Raw genomic sequence first — 25,108 nt, 5'->3', positions numbered from 1 at the left:
TTTAATAGAATCCCTATATAGGGAGCTGGGCATGGTGGCGCACGCTTGTAATCCCAGCGCTTGGGAGGCTGAGACAGGAGGATCACGCAGGTTCAAAGCCAGCCTCAGCTGGTTTAAGAGACCCTGTTTCCAAATAAAATATAAAATAGGTCTGGGAGTGTAGCCCGGAGGTAGAAGGCCCCTGGGTTCCGTGCCCAGTACTATCACAAAAAAAAAAAAAAAAGAATCCCTGTATAGGGATGGAAAATGAAACTTGTGTATTTACTCAAAATGGGTGATCAGAAAGAAAATAGGGCTAAGTAAGGAAATGATTTATATAGTTAACCTCACTTTTGGGTACATAACTGCTAGGGACCTCACAAACTTTTCACATTTAATATAAAATTAATCATTGAGACTTTGAGTAAAAATGGAAGCTTTCAACTTCTTTACTCATACCATGGTAGCACTGTTTCTGACAGCCTTGGGCACCCTCTTTCTGATTATTTGCTTCAAAGAACCATGTAGACATGCTTTCTCATTCCAGAATGACCCTTATCAGTCCTCTTAGAATTCAGTTTTTGATTACTGGTAATACAAGTCATTGTGAGTACTAATGTTTTGTTTTAATCATGGAAGAAAAATGCCTGATATTTCCATTGCTGCTAGCTAAGCCAGTCCACAGATCTCTGAGCCAGGTGCTTAATTATTTTTCAAGTTCAAGTTTACGTGAACTTCAGGGTGTCTGAGATTGCAATCAGAACATTCTGATATTTCCAGAGACAATTTGTTCATCTTGTCAATCTAAGATACGTTTTATTTTTTTAAGAGAATCTTCCGTCATTATGTCCCTCCCTTAGACAACAGTTTCTGTGGGCAGAACACTGGATTAAATAGGAAAAGGTGCCCTAGTTCCTACTGCCATCATCATCATTATTATTATTATTATTATTATTTTTTTTGATACTGGAGATTGAACCCAGAGGCATTTTTTAAACCTCTGAGCTACACTCCCAGTCCTAATTTATTTTATTTATTTTATTATTATTATTATTATTATTATTATTATTGTTGTTGTTGTTGTTGTTGTATTTATTTATTTATTTATTTATTTATTTATTTTGGTGGTACTAGGGTTCCTGGAAACCCTTCTACCTCCGGACTACACTCCCAGATACCTATTTTATATTTTTTTATTTGGAAATAGGGCCTCACCAAGTTGCTGAGACTGGCTGTGAACCTGTGATCCTCCTGTCTCAGCCTCCAAGTACTAGGATTACAGGTGTGTACCACGCCTTGCTCCTGGTGTCCCTTACTTAATGTGAAAAATGAAACTCTTGAAGTAAATTTAAGCTTTTAATATTTTCAAATCTGAGCTTGAGTGTCCACATGACCTCCACATAGGAGACTAGATCTGACCTGTTACATACTTGCTTTCACAGTGAGGCCCTTCGCAACTTAGTGAGACTTATAAATAAAATATAGCCCGGCGTGGTAGCGTATGCTTGAAATCCCAGTGCTTGGGAGGCGGAGACAGGAGGATCGCGCAGGTTCAAAGCCAGCGGGTATTACAAGTGTGCGCTACCACGCCCGGCTCTACCATGTGCCCAGACATGCTGCGTTTTCTTCTCTTTCCTATTTCCTACTCATTTTGTAATAAAGAATTGTGAAAGCTGCAAAAAAAATAATAATAATAAATTACTTCAAATGTTAGCAGAATCTCAAAGATTTATTCAGGATTTATCTGGATTTAATCTGTTGACATAACTAAAGATATAAATACTTAGGGCTACTTGTATTACAGTATTTCTCAAACTTTGGTAAAGAGAGTTTTTAAAATTTCGAATCCTGCCAGGTGTGGTGGCCCACACTTGTAATCCCAGTGCTTGTCCCAACCCCCTCTGTTAAGTCACCTTACCTGCTCATCTAAGGTTTCTCCTTCTTTGTCTAGACTTCCTCCTCTGACCCTTTTCCTCCCTAGCTTCTGCATATTAGGAAAACATGCCAATTTTTTACTTTTTGTGACTGTCTAATTTCACTTAGCATAATATTCTCCAGTTCCATAATTTCCTGCAAATGATGTAATTTTGTTCTTCTTATGACTGAATAAAATTCCATCGTGTACATATTTTATAGTTTTGTAATCCATTCATCTGTTTATGGACATCTTGGCTGGTTCCATAGTTTGGCAGTTGTGAATTGTGCAGCTATGAACATACATACGCATGCATTAGTTTGGTAGTTTCATTTCCATTCTTTCGGGTAGATACCCAGAAGTGCCATTGCTGGATCATATGGTAGATTTGTTCCCATTCTTCTGAGGATCCTCCATATTGTTTTCCAAAGTGATTCTACTAATTTGCACTCCCACCAACAATGTATTAGAGTTCCCACTTCTCCACAACATCACCAGCATTTGTTGTTGTTTATGTTTTTAATGATTGGCATTCTAGTTGGAGTTAGATGAAATCTCAGGGTAGTTTTGATTTGCATCTCTCTGTTAAAGATGTTGAACATTTTTTCATACATTTATTGGCCATTTGAATTTCTTCTTTTGCGAAGTGTGTATCATTAGTTTCTAAATGTGTCAAGCTGTACCATCATTGGAAAGCACAGATGTGCCTGGTGTCTCTAAACTTTTTTTTTTTTTTTTTTTTTGTGGTATGAGGAATGGAACCTAGGGTATTCTTCCTCTGAGCTATACCCCTAGCCCTATTTTTTATTCTTTATTTTGAAACAGGGTCTCACTGAGTTGCAAAGTGCCTCACTAAGTAGCTGATGCTATTGTGAGCTGTGATCCTCTGGTCTCAGCCTCCCAAATGCTGGGATTACAAGCGCGTGCCACCACTCCCCCTCCCAGTTTAGCATTTTCTTTTCTTTATTTTTTTCTTTCTTTCTTTTTTTTTTTTTCCTTCATACTGGAGTTTGAACCCAGAGGCATTCTACCTCCAAGCTATACTCCTAGCCCAATTTTATTCCTTATTTGGAAACAGAGTCTTACCAGGTTCCTGAGGACCATGCTTCCTGAGGGCCTTGCTAAGTTGCTGAAATTGGGTTTGAACCTGTGCTCCTCCTGTCTTGGTCTCCCAAGTACAGGGAATACAGGGGTGCACCACTACGTCTGGCTGCGTTTTTGTTTTAATAATCTATTATGTTAAGATAGGAAGCATGTAAAACAAATATTTGTGGATAAACTCCTGATCAACTTTTGTTACCTTTTAACATTTAGTATTTAAATTTTTTGTTTTCAGTTTATTTCTGTACATTTTATCTGCAAATACCCCTTAAGTTTTGAGATTTTGTTGCTTCATTAATCACCAGATCTCTGTGCTTAATACACTGATGTTAGCACTTCATTCATGAATATCAATTGTGGCTCTAATACTGAACTCATTGCCAGGGTCATACTCTCAAAGGAATCACTTCATCCTCATCTGGTTTACTGGTGCACTCAGAGAAAGTGTTTTCTTTTCACTAAAAAATAATAAAGGGGTCAGAGATACATCAGTAGTAGAGTAGTATAGTGCTTTTCTAGTGTGTACCAGGCCCTGAGTTCAGTCCCCAGTACCACATATACACACTGAAAAATCTACTGAATCTTGTTTGTTCATCTGTAAATTTGATTTCTCTAGTTTAACTAGTGTTAAATTTTAAATTTAAAAGCAGACATAAGATTAAAATGCTTGTAAAATAACTATAAAAATGGATAAAGCCAAGGATGGTGGCACATGCTTGTAATCCCAGTACTTGGAAGGCTGAGACAGAAGGATTACAGGTTTATGGCCAGCCTCAGCTACTTAGTGAGGCCCTCTGCAACTTAGTGAAACCCTGTTTCAAAATAAAGAATAAAAAATAGGCCGGGTGTGGTGGTGCATGCTTGGGAGGAGGAGACAGGAGAATCCCGCAGGTTCAAAGCCAGCTGTGCTGGCTTAAGAGACCCTGTTTCCAAATAAAAAAGTATAAAAATGGGTCTGGGAGTGTAGCCCAGAAGTAGAAGGGTTTCCAGGAATCCCAGTGCCACAATAAAATAAAATAAAATAAAATAAAATAAAGGACTGAGGGTAGAGCTCAGGGCTGGAATGCCCCTGGGTTCAACCCCCAATACCCCCCCCCCCAAAAAAAGGATAGACTTGTGTATTTTCTCAGATTTTTATATACTTTTAGATAGTGAGCAAACCATAAAATATCACATGTACATTGGTTCTCCTTGTCTGAATAGTACATGTAATGCATATATAACTTACATGGGAGTCTGACAGGACTCAGATCCTTCAGTACTCTGCAGCACAACACTGACCGGTGACCATGTGCTTTAATGTCATGGCAGTGTTAAACCAGAGCACACGTTTCTGAATGCTTGCTCTTGCTCTGGATTTTGAAATGTTCTCCTTGTGAATTTATAATAATAGTTAATAGATCACCACTGGTTTGTGACCCATGGTTTGATAACAATTGCATAGCTTCTATTTGACTACTGTATCACAATAAAGAGCAAGTGTGTAAGGACAAGTGAAATACAACCATAGAGTCTATGCAGCAGTTCTAAAGAAGGGAACTAACAACTTTCAAATCAGGAAAGACTGATTGGAAAATAGTAACTTTCCAACCCACCCAAAAACCCAGAGAAGCAACTTCCCTCTAAATGCTTTTTTCTTTTTTCTTTTTCAGTACTGAGGATGAACCCAGGGACTTGCTACCTCTGAGCTCCACCCCCTGCCCTACTTTTTATTTTTTATTTTGAAACAGGGTCTTACTGAGTTGCAAAGGGCCTCACTAAGTAGCTGAGGCTGGTGCGAACAGCGATCCTCCTGTCTCAGCCTCCCAAATGCTGGGATTACGAAGGTGCGCCACCACGCCTGGCTGCAGTTGTTCTGGAAACAATCTATAGTCATCTGTATTGTGTGTGTGTGTGTGTGTGTGTGTGTGTGTGTGTGTGTGTGTGTGTGTGTGAGAGAGAGAGAGAGAGAGAGAGAGAGAGAGAGAGAGAGAGAGACAATTGAACCCAGTAACATTCTACCTCTGAGCTACAACCCTAGCCCTATTTTGTTTTTATTTTGAAACAGTGTATTGCTAGATTGATGAGTGTCTCACTACTTACTAAGGCCGTCCTCAAACCTGTGATCCTCCTGTCTCAGCTTCCTAAGTACTGAAATTACAAGTGTGTACCACCACGCCTGACAGGCATCTTCTGTTTTAACAGGACTTTCAGAACATTGAAAGTTCTGAAATGTTTTTAAGGTGTGAATAGACAAATGTAACATATTAGCGATGGTGGAGCTGTACTAAGCCATCAAAAACTGTTTATTGAGTGGTGGAACTTAAGGCTCTTTCCCAGATTGCAGTGCTTACAGCTAGGAAGTTTTGGTGTGCATATATCAGTGTTTCTGAACTGGCTTCATTGGATATCAGAGTTTATTTTGATTCATGTAAGGAATTATTGGCAGTAACCTTTGAAGGTTTTACATGTTGAGTCTACACCCACGAGAGCCCTTGTGGCAAGCAGTACGTTCTCTAGCAGCCAGCTAAGAGCTACAAGGAGTCTTGAGCTTCCTGACACCATGGAGAGGCTTGCCATCAATTGCCCCCTTGAAACTGGGCACTTAAGACGCAGGGCGTAATGATCTGGTAGAACAGTGCTACTCACATTGTGGTGAGGAACCACTTTTCCCTGAACTGGTTATGGATCAGTACTTCATAAAATATAATAAAAGGGAGTTACGAGAAAAAGAATTTGAAGACAAAAATACAACCCTCATTTTTATTAATAGCTTCAATACACAAGGTAAAATTACACTTTGGTAAATATAACAAGACAATTCTTCTTTATTTCTGAACATATTTCATCTCAAAACAAACAGTGATAACAGTTCAAGGATCAGCATCAGTCCATGGACTGCATTTTGAACAGCACTATGGAAAATACTTACCCTTATATGCCAGTTTCTGATTTGTGGTCCAGATTGGGTAGGGAGGACTGGGTATCTCAGAGAGTGATGCTGTCTGTGGCAGAACCTTCGAAGAGCATTATGTGCACTCTCTCCTTCACAGCTCCAAAGTGCACAATGTAAGACCCCATCTTGGCTGCTACTAACAGGGGGAATTTGAGTTTTGATGAAACATACATCATGTTTTTTTACTTTGGTAGTACAGTTCTTTGGATATGCTTTGAGTTTGTCCCTCAAGGGTTCTGCATTAGAGGCTTGGCCCCATTGTGGAGATGTTGGGAGGTATTGTGGACCTTTAAGAGGTGGGGCCTAGTACAAGGTCTTTAGTTCATTGGGAGTGCTGCTCTTGGAGGAAATAAGGTAGTTCTTGTGAAACCCCAGTTAGTTATTACAAGTGTAAGCCGTTATAGACAGATGTAGTAGCGCACACCTGTAATCCCAATATTTGGAAGACTGAGACAAATAGATTGCAGGTTTGAGGCCAGCTGTAGCAATTTATTGAGACCCTGTAACAGGCCTGGGCATAGTGGTGCCAGCTTGTAATCCCAGTACTTGGGAGGCTGAGACAGGAGGATCGCACAGGTTCAAAGCTAGCCTCAGCTACTTAGTGAGGCTCTCAGCAACTTAGTGAGACCCTGTTTTCAAATAAAATATAAAATATGTCTGGTCTGAGGGTATAGCCCGGAGGTAGAAAGCCTCTGGGTTCCATCCATAATAACCACAAAAAATAAATAAAAATAAAAATAAAGTAGGGCTGGGGTATAACTTGGAAGTAGAGTGTCTCTGGATTCTATTTCCAATACCCAGTCCCCCAAATTTTTACATTGTTACAAAAAACCGAACTTGCCCACTGGATCACATTCTGGCTTTCTGTCTGCTCATGTGATATCCATCTGTCTCGCTGTCTATCTTCATGTTCTCACCAGAGCCTGACAACAGGGCTGTCCATTCTTGGACTTCTCACTTTCGCTGGGCTAAATAAACCTCTTCTTTATAAGTACCCAGCTTTAAAATTTTTGTTATAATAACCAAAGATAAACTAAAAGTCATGAATTTTATTTAGAGGGAAGTTGCTTCTCTGAGTCTTTGAATGAGTTGGAAAGTTACTATTTTCCAATCAGTCTTTCTTGATTTGAAAGTTATTAGTTCCCTTCTTTAGAACTGCTGCACAGACTCTTTGGTTTTCTTTTACTTGTCCTTATGCACGTGCTCTTTATTGTGTAGTGAAATAGGAGCTATGCAATTGTTTTTAAATAATGTTCCTCCACCCAAATCTTCATGCACATAAATTTCCATGTGTTTAGAAGAGGAAAAAATAAGATCAAGCCGTTAATGGAATAGAAATTCAGAAGTCTGGTTGAAATGATAGGGATAAAATCACTAAGAAAAACTTCCTTTTAATGTATCTTGTTGTGCCAAAGTAAATTTTAGGGCTTCCTCTAATAAGTGTATTGGAGAGTTTCCAGGGCTTCCAAAATACACAGCTTGAAGGAATATATTAGTGGGGCTTAGGAGTACCCTTGTTCACCTTAAACTTCAACCTTTATGTCTTTTTTTTGTGTGTGTGGTACTGGGGGTGGAACCCAGGGGCTTTCTACCTCTGGGGTATGCTCCCAGACCTATTTTATATTTTATTTGGAAACAGATTCTCACTAAGTTCTTAGCTGAGAGCCTCACTAAGTAGCTGAGGCTGCCTTCGAACCTGTGCGATCCTCCTATCTCAGTCTCCCAAGCGCGGGGATTACAGGCCTGTGCCACCACACCCGGTCAACCTTTATATTTTAAGAGATGTTATTAAAAAAAAATAAAAATTTGGAGCCTGGCGTGGTGGCACATACTTGTAATCCCAGCATTTGGGAGGCTGAGGTAGGAGGATTTGGGTTCACAACCAGCCTCAGCTACTTAGGCCCTTTGCAACTCAGTGAGACCCTGTTTCAAGATAATAAAAAAATAGGGCTAGGGGTGTAGCTTGGCAGTCGAATGCCCCTGGGTTCCATCCCTAGATCCTCAAAAAATAAAAAAATAATTAAAATAAAAATAAAATTGGATGTGGTGGTGCACACCTATCATCCTAGTATTTGGGAACCTGAGGCAAGAGAATCCAGTCACAGATTCAAGGCCAGCTTCAGCAACTTAGCAAGACCCTGTTTGGGGGATGCCTTCCACAACTTAGTGAAACCCTTTTCAAAATAAAATAGGGCTATGAATGTAGCTCAGAGGTAAAAAGCACCTGGGTTCAATCCCAAGTACCAAAAAATAAAAAATAAAAATAGGTGTCTTGGTTATGGTACTGTCTCTTGATGGTAAAAAGTAAATCTGGTCAGTAATCTGCAATTGTGTTTTTCTGTTTCTTCCTCCTGACATTTATATTTTGCTTCAGTTTCTCCTAACCTTTTTCTCTAAGTCCACTGTAGGTAAATTCTTCAAAATCATTGAGTCTTTATTTTTGCCTTTTCAGTCTTAATCCAATGAAACCCACCTCTTTGAACACTATTTTATTTTTTTGGTGGTACTGAGGATTGAACCCAGGAGCATCTAGCTCCAAAGCTACACCCCCAGCCCTATTTTTTATTCTTTATTTTGAAACAGTCTCACTAAGTTGCAGAGGACCTCACTAAGTAGCTGAGGCTGGCTGCAAACCTGCAATCCTCCGGTCTCAGCCTCCCAAGTACTGGGATTACAAGTGTGTACCACCACGTCCAGCTTGAACACTACTTTTTAAAAATATATACTTTTAATGATGCAATGTAATTATATACCATAATGAGGCTCAAAGTGATATAAACATACATGAGTACATCACTTGATGTGTTTCCCTCCAAATGTCCATGCCCTGTTCCCTCTTTCTTCTTCCCCAACATGTAAGTGAGATTGGTAGTGAAACTTCCTGTGCGTATGTGTGTGTGTTGCTGGGATTGAACCCAGGGGCATTCTACCTCTGAGCTACACTCCTAGCCCTATTAATTTTTTTATTTGGAAAAAGGGTTTCACTAAGTTGGTGAGAGCCTCACTTTGCTGAGTTTGGCTTCAAACCTCCGATCTTCTTGGTTTATTCTTTTTTTTTTTTTTTTTTTTTTTTTTGTGGTACTGGGGATGGAACCCAGGGGCCTTCTACCTCAGGGCTACACTCCCAGACCTATTTTATATTTTATTTGGAAACAGGGTCTCTTAAGCCAGCTGAGGCTGGCTTCGAACCTGCACGATCCTCCTGTTTCAGCCTCCCAAGCGTGGGGATTACAAGTGTGCGCCACCACACCAGGCATTGCTTTATTCTTTAGAGTACTGGGATTATAGGCATGCACCACCACACCCAGTTTTGTGAAGCCTCCTTGTATGAACATAACCCTATTTGAACTGTTTGCTTCCTTACTACTCATTTTCCTCTCCCTACCAGCCTCCTCCAATCTCCTTCCACTATTCTACTGTTTTCTCCCCTCTTGTGACTCAAGTTCCTTTTGCTTCTGTTTTCTCTGTAGCTTCCACATACGAGAGAAAACATGGGTCTCTTGACTTTCTGAGACTGGCTGATCTCGTTTAGCATAATATTCTCTAGTTGCATCCATTTTATTGCAAACGACATGATTTTGTTCTTCTTATGGCTGTATAAAATTCCATTGTGTGGAGCCATTCGTGGTGGTGCATGCTGGTAATCCCCGCGCTTGGGAAGCTGAGAAAGGAGGATTGCACAGGTTCAAAGCCAGCCTCAGCAACTTAGTGAGGCTCTCAGCAATTTAGTGAGACCCTGTTTCCAAAAAAATAATAATAATAATAATAAGGTTGGGGGTATAGCTTGGAGGTAGAAAGCCCCTGGGTTCCACCCCCAGTACCACAAAAAATATAAATACATAAAAATGAATGATGTTTAATATGTTTCTAAATCTATTAATTTATTAGGTATTGCAAATTTATTATCTGGGTTACTTTTATGAAGAGAAAGCTTCTTTCATCTACTACTCGATTACCCAGTGATACAGTCTGTAGAAAAGGCAGGATAGAGTCGGGCATGGTGCATGCTTGTAATGCCAGTACTTGGGAGGCAGAGACAGGATCACAGGTTCAAGGCCAGCCTCAGCTACTTAGTGAGGCCCTCTGCAACTTAGTGAGACCCTGTTTCAAAATAAAGAATAAAAAATAGGGCTGGGAGTGTAGCTCGGAGCTAGAATGCTCCTGGGTTCCATCCCCAGTACGGCAGAAAGGGAGGAAGGAGGAGGAAGGGAAGGAAGAAAGGAAGGAAGGAAGGAAAGAGGAAGGAAGGACAAGTAGGATAAGTATATGGTTTTTTGTCTGTTTGCCAGTTTTCTTTCTTTTTTTCTATTCCTTTTATTTTTATTTTTATTTTTAATTTATTAATTTATTATTTGCATTACTGGGGGTGGAACCAAGGGGCACCCCAGCTCTATTTTTTATTTTCATTTGTTTATTTTTTTGGTACTGGGGATGGAACCCTTCTGCCTCCAGGGTACACTCCCAGACCTATTTTATATTTTTTATTTGGAAAAAGGGTCTCTTAAGCCAGCAAGGCTGGCTTCGAATCTGTGCAATCCTCCTGTCTCCGCCTCCCAAGTGCGAGGATTACAAGCGTGCACCACCACGCCTGGCTATTCTTTATTTTGAAATAAGGTCTCACTGAGTTCCAAAGGTCCTTGCTAAGTAGCTGAGGCTGTCTGCAAACTGTGATCCTCCTGTCTCAGCCTCTCAAATGTTGTACCACCATGTGCAGCTTGCCAGTTTTTTTTTTTTTCTTTTCTTTTTTTTTTTTTTTTTTTTTTTTTTGGTGGTACTGGGGGTGGAACCCAGAGGCTTTCTACCTCCAGGCTATACTCCCAGACACATTTTATATTTTATTTGGAAACAGGGTGTCACTAAGTTGCTGAGAGCCTCAGTAAGTAGCTGAGGCTGGCTTCGAACCTGTGCGATCCTCCTGTCTCAGCCTCCCAAACACGGGAATTACAAGTGTGTGCCACCATGCCCAGTGCCAGTTTTCAAAATAATACTTCTGCCTGGTGTGGTGGCACACGCTTGTAATTCCAGTACTTGGGAAGCTGAGACAGAAGGATTGCACAGATTTGAAGCCAGCCTCACCTACTTAGTGAGGCTCTCAGCAACTTAGTGAGACCTTGTTTCTAAATAATTAGGGCTGAGAGTGTAGCTTAGAGGTAGAAAGCCCCTGGGTTCCATCCCCAGCACCACACACACACTGCTGTGGTCTACTGTTATTATTATCCTTATTGACACTCAAACCACCCTAATTTTTTGTCCTTTTGACATGACTTCAATAGACTTCTATAGCTTCTTTGTTATCTGGTATGATTGACATTCTTGGTTTATCTTATTTTCTTTCTGCCTACTACCTAAAGTCAGCCATTTTCCCCAGGAGTCCTGCTTTCATTGAAGGGGAAATGGAAACAACAAACTACGATTCAAGTTTTATTGCTATTGATTTGATAAGTCATTGTTTGAGATACAGGAAATATTTTTGTTTGATTTTGGTACTAGGGATTGAACTCAAAGGCAGTCTGCCTCCAAGCTACACTCCATTTTTTTAAAAACAGTCTTGCTAAGTTGCTGAGGGTCTCACTAAATTGCTGAGTTTGTCCTTGAACCTGTGATCCTCCTGTCTCAGCCTCCCAAAATGCTAGGATTACAAGTGTATTTAAAAACTCTCCCAGTTTTTGCATATTAGAGAGAGCATCTGATTTTTTATTTTTCTTTGATATTTCTCTGTATATGCCGCATTGCAAGTTCTGACCCCACTCGCGAAGGCCCCGGTACCAGCCTAGTCACCCAGAAGTTTCTGTTCCCGGCCTCGCTGGCTCCAGCACCAGCCTTGCCTCATGGCAGGCTCCGATCCCCGCCTCAGAAGCCCCTGCAACGGCCTTGTCTTTAGGCAGGTTCCTATCCCGGCCTTGCTGGCTCCATCTACGGTCACACCAGATGGCAGGCCTCGATCCCAGCCTCTCTGGCCCCGACCCCGGCCTCACCCCTCAGCAGGCTCTGATCCTGGCCTCAGAGGGCCCAGCACCAGCTTTGCCTCATGGCAGGCTCCGATCCCAGCCTCGCTGGCCCCCAGCACCAGCCTCACCCCTCAGCAGGTTCAGATCCCAGCCTCAGAGGCTCCAACACCAGCCTTGCCTCACTTTTCAGAATCTATTCTTTCTTTTTAGTGGTTATGTCCCTTTTGAATTCTTGAGATAACTTGAAAAATTAGGTGGACCTGTTTTATCTATCATGACCTGAAAAAGAGGATTGCAGGTTTGAGGCCATCTTAACAACTTAGTGAGATCTAGTCTCAAAATAAAAAGGGCTGGAGGTATAGCTTGGAGGTAGAATGCCCCTGCATTCAATCCCTAGTACCAAAAAAATTAATAATAAAAGCAGTTCTAATTGTTGGTGACAACAGATATATTTATTATATACCAATGGGAAGAAGCAAGCTAGATGTATATGAACATATGAATTGATAAAAAATGTGATATATACATACAGTAGAATATTATTTAGCCTTATTAAGAAGTCCTGACATATACTACAACACAAATGAACTTTTTTTTTTTTTTTGCTGGTTCTGAGGCTGGAACCCAGAGGCTTTCTACCTCCGGGCTATACTCCCAGACCCATTTTATATTTAAAAACAGGGTCTCACTAAGTTGCTGAGAGCCTCACTAAGTAGCTGAGGCTGGCTTCGAACCTGTGCGATCCTCCTGTCTCAGCCTCCCAAGCACGGGGATTACAAGTGTGCGCCACCACGTCTGGCCATAAATGAACTTTGAGGACATTATACTAAGTGAAGTAATAAGCCAGTCACGAAAAGATATCTCATAGAAACAGAAGAGACTTGTGGTCACCATTCAAAAGAAAATAATCTTATTTAGTGCCAGTCTACTTTGCTTGTAAGTTCTGACTTGCTTACAGTTATTACATGCAATATTATCAAAGTAACTATTATATTTGTCAAGGAAGTAAATGATTATTCTGTTTGGCTGAAACCCTGGGATGGTAGTGGGGTTCCAGAACAGTATGACCCAAGGGCTGGAGTACAGCAGTGGGATCTAGGAGACCACTGATCAGCTTTGATGAATTCCCCCAAGCCTGACTGCCCTGTGTTTCTTACATTTGGGCAGAGAATCATGGATGGATGGGACTGAACAGAATTTAACCGAGGAGATGGAAGCATTGTCTTTATTGTCTATAGTTGTTTCTTTTTTCTTTCTTTCTTTTTTTTTTTTTTTTTTTTTGGTGGTACTAGGGTTGGAACCCAGAGGCTTTCTACCTCCGGGCTAACTCCCAGACCTATTTTTTCTGGGGGTGGATGGTACTGGGGTTTCTGGAAGCCCTTCTACTTCCAGGCTACACTCCCAGACCTATTTTATATTTTTATTTGGAAACAGGGTCTCTTAAGCCATTGCATCTGGCTTCAAACCTGCTGTGTAATCCTCCTGTGTCTGCCTCCCAAGTGCAGGGATTACAAGCGTGTGCCACCACACCCGGCTATAGTGTTTCTATTACCCAAATGTATTCACTTGTCAAAATTACATAAGATTTGCACATTAAACATGTAAATTTTACCTTAAAAAACTAAAAATAACCATTGAGTGGTAGAGGTAGAGATAAAATAAGAAAGGCACAATCATTGAAGCTGGGTGATGGGTAGATAGAAATTTATTTGTTCACTTTGCATAATATGTAAATATTTGCATAATATATGAATATTTATATGAAGCTTTGTTTTTTAGTTGCTGAGGCTAGTCTTGAACCTAGGATTCTCCTGTCTCAACCTCTCAAGTATTGGGATTACTCATGTACACCACCACACCCAGCAATAAAATGTTTTTTAAAAAGCAGTATTGTCAAAAGATACTTAGACCTGAGCATAGTGGCACACGTCGGTAATCTCAGTACTTGGGAAGCTGAGACATGGAAATGGGACAGCCTCAGCAAGTAGTGAGACTCTCATCAACCTAGTGAAACCCTGTTTCAAAAAAACAAACATACATACATAAATATATATATATATGGCTGGGGTGTAGGTCAGAGGTAGAATGCCTCCAGATGCCACATACACACAAAAAAGCTATTTAGAGTCAATAAATCAAGAAATAACAATATAAGCATATTATTTAGAAATGTAGAGGTAAATGGTTAAAAACAAGACATCAAAGTTATTGTCTTCTTTGGGGATCAGAACTGAGTACAGGGAGGGCTGAAGTAGAACAGTCTATTTTGTTACATAAGGCTTTGATGTTATTTTATTTTGTAGCCTTACCACATATTTCTTTGATAAAATAATGTGTTCATTTTGTGGATTGCTGCATTGTTTTCAAGGAAGTTATCCATGTGGTCCTAGATGAATTAGGCATCTTATAGCCATGATAATTTTGGCAGTATGCCCAGTTATTTCCATTGCTAAAGGCAGTGATTTAAATTTGAATTCCTTCTTCAGATGAGTAAGGCTAAGTTTGATTGCATAGGTTTCTCCCTGTCTGTACTGTTATCTCCCTGCACTTTGGTCCTTACACTATAGCCAAGAGTGATCATAAATAAGGTAATTTCATGAATGTCTTCATTGCAATTAGGATAAAACTCAAACTTCATGGCCTACAAACCAGGCCCTGGATAATTTAAATAATTAAGACTTGTGCCTAATTCTCTTGTCACCCTCCCCTGATTACCATATGTCAGCCTCAAGGGCTTTCTTTTGCACACATAGCTTATTCCTACCTCAAGGCCTTTGTATCTACCGTTCCTCATGAGACTGACTTTTCAAGATCTGATTTGAAATTAATTCTTGAGAAAGGCTTTCCCCTAGCCATCCAGAGAGAGTAGTTTTCACCATCATCTTGTCTCGAGTAGTAGATCTTACAGCCTGGTCTCCAGGCCAGGAGCATCAACATCACCTTGGAGTGTTTTGGTTTGTATTTTGGACATATAGATTCTTAGGCTCCATCATAGACTCACTGCAGCCAAGTCTACATTTTAACCTGACCTACTCCCTAAATGGCTGCTGTGGAAGTCTTCAGAAGCACTGATGAGGAGAGTTTCCGGAACACCACTTTCCCTTTGCACCTATATAAGCTTCTTCACTCCCCGAGGTAAAGACGCCATTTGTTTACCTACTTAGTACTTACCTGACTAGAATATGAGCCCAGGAAGGCAAGCACCTTGACTAGTAGCTGAATCTGGGCCCTCAGCACTTTTCAGCATCAACACTTTATATGTACTCACTAAGATTTGATGGCTGGGTGTGGTGGCACACGCTTGTAATCCCAGCATTTGGGAGGTTGAAACAGGAAGATTTGGGTTCGAGGAGAGCCTCAGCTACTACTTAGTGAGGCCCTTTGTAACTCAGTGAGACCCAAATAAAGGATAAAAAATAGGACTGGGGGTATAATTTGGAGGTAGAATGCCCCTGGGTTCCATCCCCAGTACCACACACAAAAAAAGTATTTGATGAATGAGGGAGTAAATTAATAGAGATTACTTTGTGTTTTTTGGAATATATAATTATACAATGAAAATCTCCAGCAAGGCATAGTGGTGCACACTTATAATCCCAGTACATGAAAGGCTAAGACAGGAGGATCACAGGTTCGAGGCCAGCCTCAGCTACTTAGTGAGGCCCTCCGCAACTTAGTAAGATCCTGTTTCAAAATAAAGAATAAAAAATAGGGCCTGGGGTGTGGCTTGGAGGTAGAATGCCCATGGGTTCAATTCCCATTATCCCCCCCAAAATAAATCATCATGGCTCTCATTTGGTTAAAGGTTTTTCACAGCTGGGTGTGGTGGCACACGTTTATAATCCCAGCATTCCGGGAAGCTGAGGATTGCAGTTTCAGACAGCTTCAGCTACTTAGCAAGGCCCTTCACAACTCAGTGAGACCCTGTTTCAGAAATAAAAAGACTAAACTGGGCGTGGTGGCGCATGCTTGTAATCCTAGCATTCGGGAGGCTGAGACAGGAGGGGGGAAAAAAGTGTGACAAATAAGGAATTATTTATCATTTTTAGACAGTTTGTCTTCAGAAATAAAGTTTAGGTTGTATTAGAGTGCATCTTTATAGACTTAACATCATAACAGTTTGTTTTCTTTTTGGTATTTAAAAAGTACTCTTTCTTGCCAGACATGGTAGCACATACTGGTAATCCCAGTACTTAGGAAGCTGAACAGGAGGATTGCAGGTTTGAGGTCATCCTCAACAGCATAGTAAGACTTTCAACAGCCTAGCAAGACCCTGTTTCAAAAGAAAAAGGGCAAGCCGGCGCATGCTTATAATCCCAGCATTCGGGAGGCTGAGACAGGAGAATCGCAGTTCGCGGACAGTCTCAGCTACTTAGTGAGGCCCTCTGCAATTTATTGAGACCCTGTTTCAAAATAAAGAATAAAAAATAGGGCAGAGGGTGTAGCTTGGTGGTCAAATGCCCCTGGATTCCATCCCCATACCTGAAAAAAAAAAAAAAAAAAGGGGTTGGGGGTATAGCTTGGAAGTAGACTGCCCCTGCCCCTGCCCCTGCCCCTGTGTTTAATTTCTAGTACCATAAATAAATTAATCTTCAAAGGTTTTTATACAAAGTAAATGGTGGTTTGATATTTATCAAGTTTTATTAAATGGTAATTTAGTAATATTCTTAATAAGAAAATAGGATTGTGAAAATGTTAAGTCAAATGCAGATTTGTACATGTGCAGTGGCACATGCCTGTAATCCCAGTACTTGGGAGGACGAAACAGGAGGATCGAAAGTTCAAGAACAGCCTCAGCAATTTAGTGAGGCTCTCAGCAACCTAGCGAGACCTTGTTTCAAAACAAATAATAAAAGGGGCTTGGAGTGTAACCCAGAGGTCGAATGCCTCTGGGTCAATCACTAGTACCCCCCAGAAAAAGTACAATTTGAAGATAAACTTTAAAAACTGATGGGGTGCCGGGTGTGGTGGTGCACGCTTGTAATCTCAGCATCCGGGAGGCTGAGACCAGAGGATCGCAGTTTACAGAGAACCTCAGCTACTCAGTGAGGCCCTCTGCAACTCAGTGAGACCCGGTTTCAAAATAAAGAATAAAAAAATAGGGCAGGGGGTGTAGCTCGGAGGTTGAATGCCCCTGGGTTCCATCCCCAGACCCGCAAAAGAACCCCCCCCCAAAAAAAAAAACACCTGATGGGGCATATAATTATTAATTTTTTACTTTTAAGATATGATTCTAGGAAAGTCCTGTCGTTTCTGATATTGCCCCACATTTATTGGTGCGTTCCAGGATAGGTTTACTTGTGTAGCCTGTTGAAATTTGCCAGGAAACAACTTTTCAATCTGTATTCTTTGAAGGAATAGAACAGCTTATATCAATAGCTTTCACCTGGGGCAGTTTTGCCTCTGCCCCACCAGGAGACAAACGGCAATGGCTGAAGGCCTTTTGGTAGTCACAGCTAGGAGCTGAGGCACGCTCTAGCCTGTAGTAGAGGCCACAATTACTGCTCACTAATATCTGCGATGCCCCCCTCGCATCCCCATCAAGAATGATCTAATCCAGAAGGTCAGTGGTGCCACTGCTAGAGACCCTGGCTGAGGCTGAGCAAGGCCTCCTTCTACAAATGCTAGTGACATCAGAAAAGGAACATTCTGTCCAGCCTTCTGGAAAAGAATGTATAGAAATTAGCCACATAGAGATTCACATGGGTAAATCGGCACTTTTAGATATGTTTATTTTAGGTAGTGTTTTTAATCAGATGCAATATAGAAGTCTGATGACTAGTTTCCCTCTTTATGAGTAAATTACTTTGAACAAAAGCTATGTAAGAAATTTGGCAACTTCATTGATTTTAGAATTGGATAACATTCTCAAATAATTTTACATTTAAAAAAAGTAGGGAATCACAAATATAGGGTTACTGGTTTTCCTTATTTTACAGATGGGGTCGAGGATTTGGTCTTTTGGGTTCCATTTTTGGAAAGGATGGTGTATTAAACCAGCCAAACAGTGTCTTTGGACTTATATTTTATATACTACAATTATTACTTGGTAAGTATTTATACAGCAGTACAAAAATTTGTTATATTCCATTTAGTAACTTGTGTTTTGCCTTAAGTTTGTCTTTATAAATAAAACATGTTAATGATAAAACCACTAGTTTGTAGCATGTTTTTGTGTTATGAAAACATGATTCACTAAAATTTTTATGATGTGAATGTCAAGTGGTATATCAGTTGGTGTTTAATCATGGATAAAAACATGATATCCAGAAAAACAAGTTCCATCAAGGAAATTACTACTCCAAACAGCCTTCCCTGTAAATGTTTAAAAAACTATAGACTGTAGTAAACCATATTTTTAATTTTATTGCCTGTACAAACTACTATTTCATTGTTTCTGCTTGTGCAAGTGTGTATATGTGCACGTGTTGCTGGGAATCTAATACAGGGCCTTACATATGCCAGGCAAGCGCTCTGCTACCAAGTACATCTCAGCTCTGTCTTATGACTTTTAAAATGATCTCTTATTTTCAACACCTCTGTTAGTGTTACATCTAGGTTTCACATTTTTTATATTCTAAATAATAATGCTATAGTAATCACCTTTGTTTATAACTCCCTCTTTCCTTTGATTTTTTTTTTTTTTTTTTTTTGCGGTACTGGGGATGGAACCCAGGGGCATTCTACCTCTGAGCGACACCCCCAGCTCTGTTTTTTATTCTTTATTTCGAAACGGGGTCTCACTGAGTTGCAAAGGGCCTCACTAAGTAGCTGAGGCTGTCCATGAACCATGATCCTCCTGTCTCAGCATCCCAAATGCTGGGATTACATGCGTGTGCCACCACACTCGCCTTTTTCCTTCCTCTTTGAATTATTTCTATAAAATAAATTTTCAGGCATCTAATTAGTGAGTTTAAAATGTAGATTTCGGTGTGTGTGTGTGTGTGTGTGTGTGTGTGTGTGTGTGTGCGCGTGTGTGTTTTACTGGAGACTGAACCCAGGGACATTCTTCCTCAGAACTACACCTCTGGCCCTGTTTTATATTTTGTAATGGTTTTACTAAATTGCAGAGGGCCTTAGTAAATTGTTGAGGCTGGCCACGAACCTGAGATCCTTCTCTCTCAGCCTCCCAAGTACTGGCATTACAAGCATGTGTCACCTGGCCTGTTTTAAACATTTTACTCATTCTTTATACTTTCTTTTGTGGGGTGTGTGTGTGTGTGTGTGTGTGTGTGTGTGTGTGTGTGTGTGTGTTTGTATCCAGGAGCATTCTACTCTGAGCTTCACCCACAGCCCTATTTTATTTTTATTTGGAAAAGGGTCTCATTAGGCTGATGAGAGTCTCACTACCTACTGAAGTCTGTCCTCCAACCTGCATCCTCCTGTCTCAGCCTCCCAAGTACTGATATTATAGGCATGTGCCACCACACATAGCTTCTTTATACTTTTTTTTTTTTCTTTTGGTGCTACTGGGGTTCCTGGAAACCCTTCTAGCTCTGGGCTACACTCCCAGACCTATTTTTATTTTTGGAAACAGGGTCTCCTAAGCCAGCGCGACTGGCTTCGAACCTGCGCGATCCTCCTGTCTCTGCCTCCCAAGCGTGGGGATTACAAGCGTGCGCCACCACGCCCTGCTCAAGTTGATTTGTTTTGAAGCAGATTGTGAATATGAATTTTTCTGAATGGTCCTATCAAGTTTGCCAGTTCTGCATATATCTATTTATCATCCAGAAATATAAAAATCTGTGCACATGGATATTCATAGCAGTACAGTTTAAAATAGCAAAAAAGTGGCCGGGCGTGGTGGCGCACACTTGTAATCCCCGCGCTTGGGAGGCAGAGACAGGAGGATCGCGCAGGTTCAAAGCCAGCCGCGCGCGCTGGCTTAGGAGACCCTGTTTCCAAATAAAAATATAAAAATAGGTCTGGGAGTGTAGCCCAGAGATAGAAGGGCTTCCAGGAACCCCAGTACCACCAAAACAAACAAACAAACAATAATAATAATAATAATATTATTATTATTATTATTATTTTAAAAAATAGCAAAAAAGTGGAAGAAGCCTCATAATAGGTAGTGATTGAATTAGGGCCATCCATGTTAGAAAATACTGTAAAGCCATTAAAGGAAAAGTAGATTTATATTTAGATGCTAGAAAGATGAAAACATTGTCCAATGAATAAAACAAATTGTGACTTAATAAGAATAGGGTAAATATATATACACATGTTAATGCATAGAAAAAGACCTTGGGGCTGGAGAGAAGGGAAAATTTCTCTTTTATTTATTTGTTATGTTAGATTTCTGAAGAAGAATATAAAGTAAGCCAAAGTACAAGGAAATAGTTTGTTTTCCCTTCATGAGAGAGCCTAAGAAAAGTCTTTGTATTAATTTGGAGAGATATAGATAAAATTTTTCTATTTATAGTATTAATTAGCTAATTTCATTATATGTATATATTTTAGATTATTTGCATTGTTTCCATTTACATTTCCTGAAGTGCTTTTTAACTCTTCACCTGTTTTTGTAATGTTGGTGTCTTTATTAATAAGTGGAGGCGTGTTTGAGCTTATTTAACACTGTTCCATGCCAGGCATAGCTGTGCACGCTTGTAATTCCAGTTCTTGGGAGTCTGAGACAGGAGAATCTGGATTTGTGGCCAGATTCTCACTTAGTGTGGCCAGGTCTCACTTAGTGAGACCCTTCGCAACTTAGTGAGACCCTATTTCAAACTAAAGAATAAAAAATTGAGCTGGGGGTGTACCTTGGTGGTAGAATGCCCCTAGGCTCAATCTCCAGCACCACAGACAGACACACAAAAACACAAACAAACAAAAACAAAGTGTTCCAGGGTTTCATCTCCACTCCCTTCTACTTTGTATGAGATTCAGCACTTTAGATTTACTCTTCCCATAGGTAATACATTCATAGAGTTCAAAGGTTAAGTAAGTGATATGCTAGCCAGGCGTGGTGATAACATCCCTATAATCCCAGTACTTGGGAGGCTGAGACAGGAGGATCACAGGGTCAAGGGCGGCCTCTGCAGTTTAGCGACCCTCCTGGAGGCATAGCTCAGAGGTAGACTGTCCCCAGGTTCAGTCCCCAGCAACACACACACACACACACACACACACAAAGATGCTCTGCGGCGAAGTGTGAGCCCAGCCTGTACCACTTTGCCTGGTTTCCTTTGCTCCTCATCCCTGACTGATAGCTTCTTTTTGTTGTTGTTGTTGTTCTGTAGTTCTTAGAAAATGCAAATATATAGTCTTAATTCTCCTGCCATTCTAAATAAAAAAGGCAGATGCAAAACACAGTTTCATAGCTTGCCTTTTTTTCTTTTTTTGTCTTCTTTCTTTCTTTTGCTTGACTGATCTATCTTGGTGATCTCTTTAAGAAATATCAGACTTGGGAGGCTGAGACAGGAGGATTTCAGGTTTGAGGACAGCCTCAGCAACCTAGCAAGACTCTCAGCAACCTAATGTGACCCTATTTGAAAAAATATGCATTTTTTTAAAGAGCTGGAGGTATAGTTTGAAGGTAGAATGCCCCTGGGGTTCAATCCCCAGTACCCCCTCACCCCCACACACACACAGAAAAAGAAAAATATTAGGCCAGGAATGGTGGTGCATGTCTGTAATCCCAGTACTTGGGAGGCTGAGGCCCAGGATCTCAGGTTTAAGGGCATCCTCAGCAATTTAGTAAGACCCTGTTTCAGAATAAAAAGGCTAGTGGTATAGTTCAGAGGTAAAATGTTCCTGAGTTCAGTCCCCAGTACCACACCCACAAAAGAAAGAAGAGAGAGAAAAAGGAAGGAATTAGAAGGTAGATTCATTTTTTTTTTTTTTACAGCTGGGAAAGATTCCACTACATGATTATACCATTATATATTTATAGTTATAGCACATTTTAAATTCTATTGGGATTTTTTTTTTCTCAAACCACAAGTACCTAGTTACATTACAATCATATCTACGTAACAGTGGCATTTATAGTGCATTCTAAATACTTTATTCTAGCTCATTAGCTATTAATCATACTTTATCTTAGCTAACTTAATTCTTTTCTTTTTCTTTCTTTCCTTTTTTTTTTTTTTTTTTGCGGTACTGGGGATGGAGCCCAGGGGCATTCTACTTCTGAGCTATATGTCCAGCCCTATTTTTTATTCTTTATTTTGAAACAGGGTCTCACTGAGTTGCAAAGGGCCTCACTAGGACTGCAAGTGTGCGCTGCCACGCCCGGCTAGTTCACTTAATTCTCACAATTGTCTTAGAGGTAAGCTCAAGTCATGCAAGGTGGCGCACGCTTGTAATCCCCGCGCTTAGGAGGCTGAGACAGGATCGCACAGGTTCGAAGCCAGCCTCAGCTGGTTTAAGAGACCCTGTTTCCAAATAAAATATAAAATAGGTCTGGGAGTGTAGCCCGGAGGTAGAAGGCCTCTGGGTTCCATCCCCAGTACCAGCAAAAAAAAAAAAAAAAAAGGGCCGGGCGTGGTGGCTCACGCTTGTAATCCCCACGCTTGGGAGGCGGAGACAGGAGGATCGCGCTGGTTCAGAGTCAGCCCGGAGTCAGCCTCGCTGGCTTAAGAGACCCTGTTTCCAAACAACAACAACAAAAAAGTAAAATAGGTCTGGGAGTGTAGCCTGGAGGTAGAAGGGCTTCCAGGAACCCCAGTACCACCCCCCCTCCAAAAAATAAAAGAGGTTAGCTTAAGTGTTACCCTAACTTTAGAGTTGAAGAGACACGTGGAGAAAGTGAATAACTTGCCCATGTCATTTTATGCGGTGCTGGGGATCAAACCCAGGGCCTTGCACACGCTAGGAAGGTGATCCTCCACCGAAGTTACACCCCCAGCGCATCCTGGTCTTTTTTTATTTTTTTGCAGTAATGGAGATGGAGCATACCCAGGGACATTTGACCTCCAAGCTACACCCCAGTCCTATTTTTTTATTCTTTATTTTGAAACAGGGTTTCACTGAGTTGCAAAGAGCCTCACTAAGTAGCTGAGGCTGGTCACGAGCCCGGATCCTCTTGTCTCAGCCTCCCCAGTGCTGGGATTACAAGCGAGCGCCACCTTGCCCGGCTCGTGTCATTTTAAAACTAACTTTTTAAAAAAAACTTTTTCAGATAAAATCAAGGTGACAGTGTTAATATTTGAAGTTTTAAATGTTTTGCATAGGTGAAGTCAACAACTTTTTTTCAGTAAGGGACAAGACAAGTAATTCAGGCTTTTCTGGCCTCTGCAACTACTCAACTGCTCCTAGTGTGACAGCAGCTCCAGACCCTTTGTAAATGGTGAGAACGGCTGTGTTTTGGTAAAGCTTTATGGACAAAAGCAGGTGTCTGGCCAGGTTTACTCATCCCTGGAACAAGTAATTCAACAGCATCTTAGTCTGATGAGCCTCATTAGAGCACCGCTGCCTAGTTCTGACCAGCCCGCAGGCCTGTGGCTTGCTGTGCCCACAGGCACCCTCTGTACCTTTCTTTTTGCTGGTAGGCACCAGGATTTCAGCTCCTTTAACTGACTTCTTCATCTGCCATCACCTTTCCGATTTTTTCCTGTAAGTGCTATCCATCAGCCATCGGGTAGGAGGGTGGTTTAGTGTACTCTGCTTTTTCCTTAATCATTTGTGTTTTTGGCTCTAGGAAATTACAGAACAACAGGTATGAAGATAAGACTCGAGTTCAGGCACACTTTTGTCCCGAGAGCCCTGGCTTAGGACATATAACTGCCTTTTTTCTTAGTCTGGTTTGACCCTTATCCACCAGGCTTAGCCCATTCTGAAATGTTTATCCATATTTCCCCCCTTTTTATAGCAGCGTGTTGTTATAGTCATCTGTTGAAAAATCCAATATGGTTTTTGGCTTTTTGATCAGTTTTCTAAGGATTAAAAGTGAATTTTAGCCGGGCGTGGTGGCGCACGCTTGTAATCCCCACGCTTGGGAGGCAGAGACAGGAGGATCGCGCAGGTTCGAAGCTAGCCGCGCGCGCTGGCTTAGGAGACCCTGTTTCCAAATAAAAAAAAATGTAAAAATAGGTCTGGGAGTGTAGCCCGGAGGTAGAAGGGCTTCCAGGAACCCCAGTACCACCAAAAAAAAAAAAAAAAAGTGAATTTTAGAGCCACACATGTTGGTGCATGCCTGTAATTTTAGTACTTGGGAAGCTGAAAAGGAGGATCACAGGTTGGAAACTAGCCTCAGCACTTAGCAAGGCTCTCTTCAAATAAGAAATAAAATTGGGCTGGGGGTGTAGCTCAGAAGTAGAACACCTCTGGGTTCAATTCCCAGTAACACACACACACACAAAAGTGAATTTTACTTTCCTCAGATGGGGAGCCAGTAGTGAAAAGGTGAGAGCGAGGGGGTCTCACCAAGTATATATGGTGTGGCAGAAGAGTTTGCTGTCCTTGTGTTCCTTTATTCATTAGGAATGTTATTCTGTTTATTTTACAATGTGGCATCATTGCTTAATGTGATTGTGAGATTGCATATTTTCTTTGTGTGCATATCCTGAGTTAAAGGCTAGCTTATGAACTAAGCAAACTTCTTATAAAACATTGATAAGTCAAGAACATCACAACTATGAAGCCGGGTATGGTGGCGCACACTTGTAATCCCAGTACTTGGGAGGCTGAGACAGGAGGAGTGCACGGTTTCGAAGCCAGCCTCAGCTACTTAGTGAGGCTCTCGGCAATTTAGTGAGACCCTGTTTCCAAATAAAAAAACAAAACGGGGATGCAGGTATTACTCAGAGATAGAACACCCCTGAGTTCAATCCCCAGGACCACAAAAAACAAACATTGCAGCTAAGAAACTGGTCTTATCTACAAAGTCCACCTGCATCACCTTATCAAAATAGATCAGTAGTTTTTGTTCCCAAATTCCAGAATTTTGCAGTAAGATGAGAATGTATACTCTGCTGCGAACCACAGAACGTTACCTTTTGCCTCCGCAGCCTTCTCCCCAGTGTTGGGGCCTGATTGAACCACTGTCTTTTTCTTGCAGGCATGACAGCAAGTGCCGTCGCAGCCCTAATCCTCATGACATCCTCCATCGTGTCTGTAGTGGGGTCTTTGTACCTGGCCTACATTCTGTACTTTGTGCTGAAGGAGTTTTGCATCATCTGCGTCACTACGTACGTGCTGAACTTCATTCTTCTCATCATCAATTACAAACGACTCGTTTACTTGAATGAGGCCTGGAAACGGCAGCTGCAGCCCAAGCAGGACTGA

At 41.1% G+C, this 25,108-nt stretch overlaps 1 protein-coding gene across 3 annotated transcripts in view; it reads left to right on the top strand.

The window, feature by feature from the left end:
* The window catches only part of VKORC1L1 (vitamin K epoxide reductase complex subunit 1 like 1), a gene marked incomplete at both ends in the record, with an annotated part of 56,228 nt that extends 31,120 nt beyond the window's left edge, over nucleotides 1–25,108 (top strand). For 2 of the 3 annotated variants that reach the window (XM_080702575.1, XM_080702573.1), the window contains 2 exons: nucleotides 17,818–17,927; nucleotides 24,882–25,108. In XM_080702575.1, coding sequence (XP_080558701.1) covers nucleotides 17,818–17,927; nucleotides 24,882–25,108 — 337 coding nt within the window. The remainder of the gene's footprint in view (nucleotides 1–17,817; nucleotides 17,928–24,881) is intronic. The other variant, XM_080702574.1, reaches the window with a different exon arrangement.

This window comes from Muscardinus avellanarius (assembly GCF_963383645.1).
Source record: "Muscardinus avellanarius genome assembly, chromosome: 10".
NCBI lineage: Eukaryota > Metazoa > Chordata > Mammalia > Rodentia > Gliridae > Muscardinus > Muscardinus avellanarius.
This window is presented reverse-complemented; position numbering and strand designations above follow the sequence as displayed.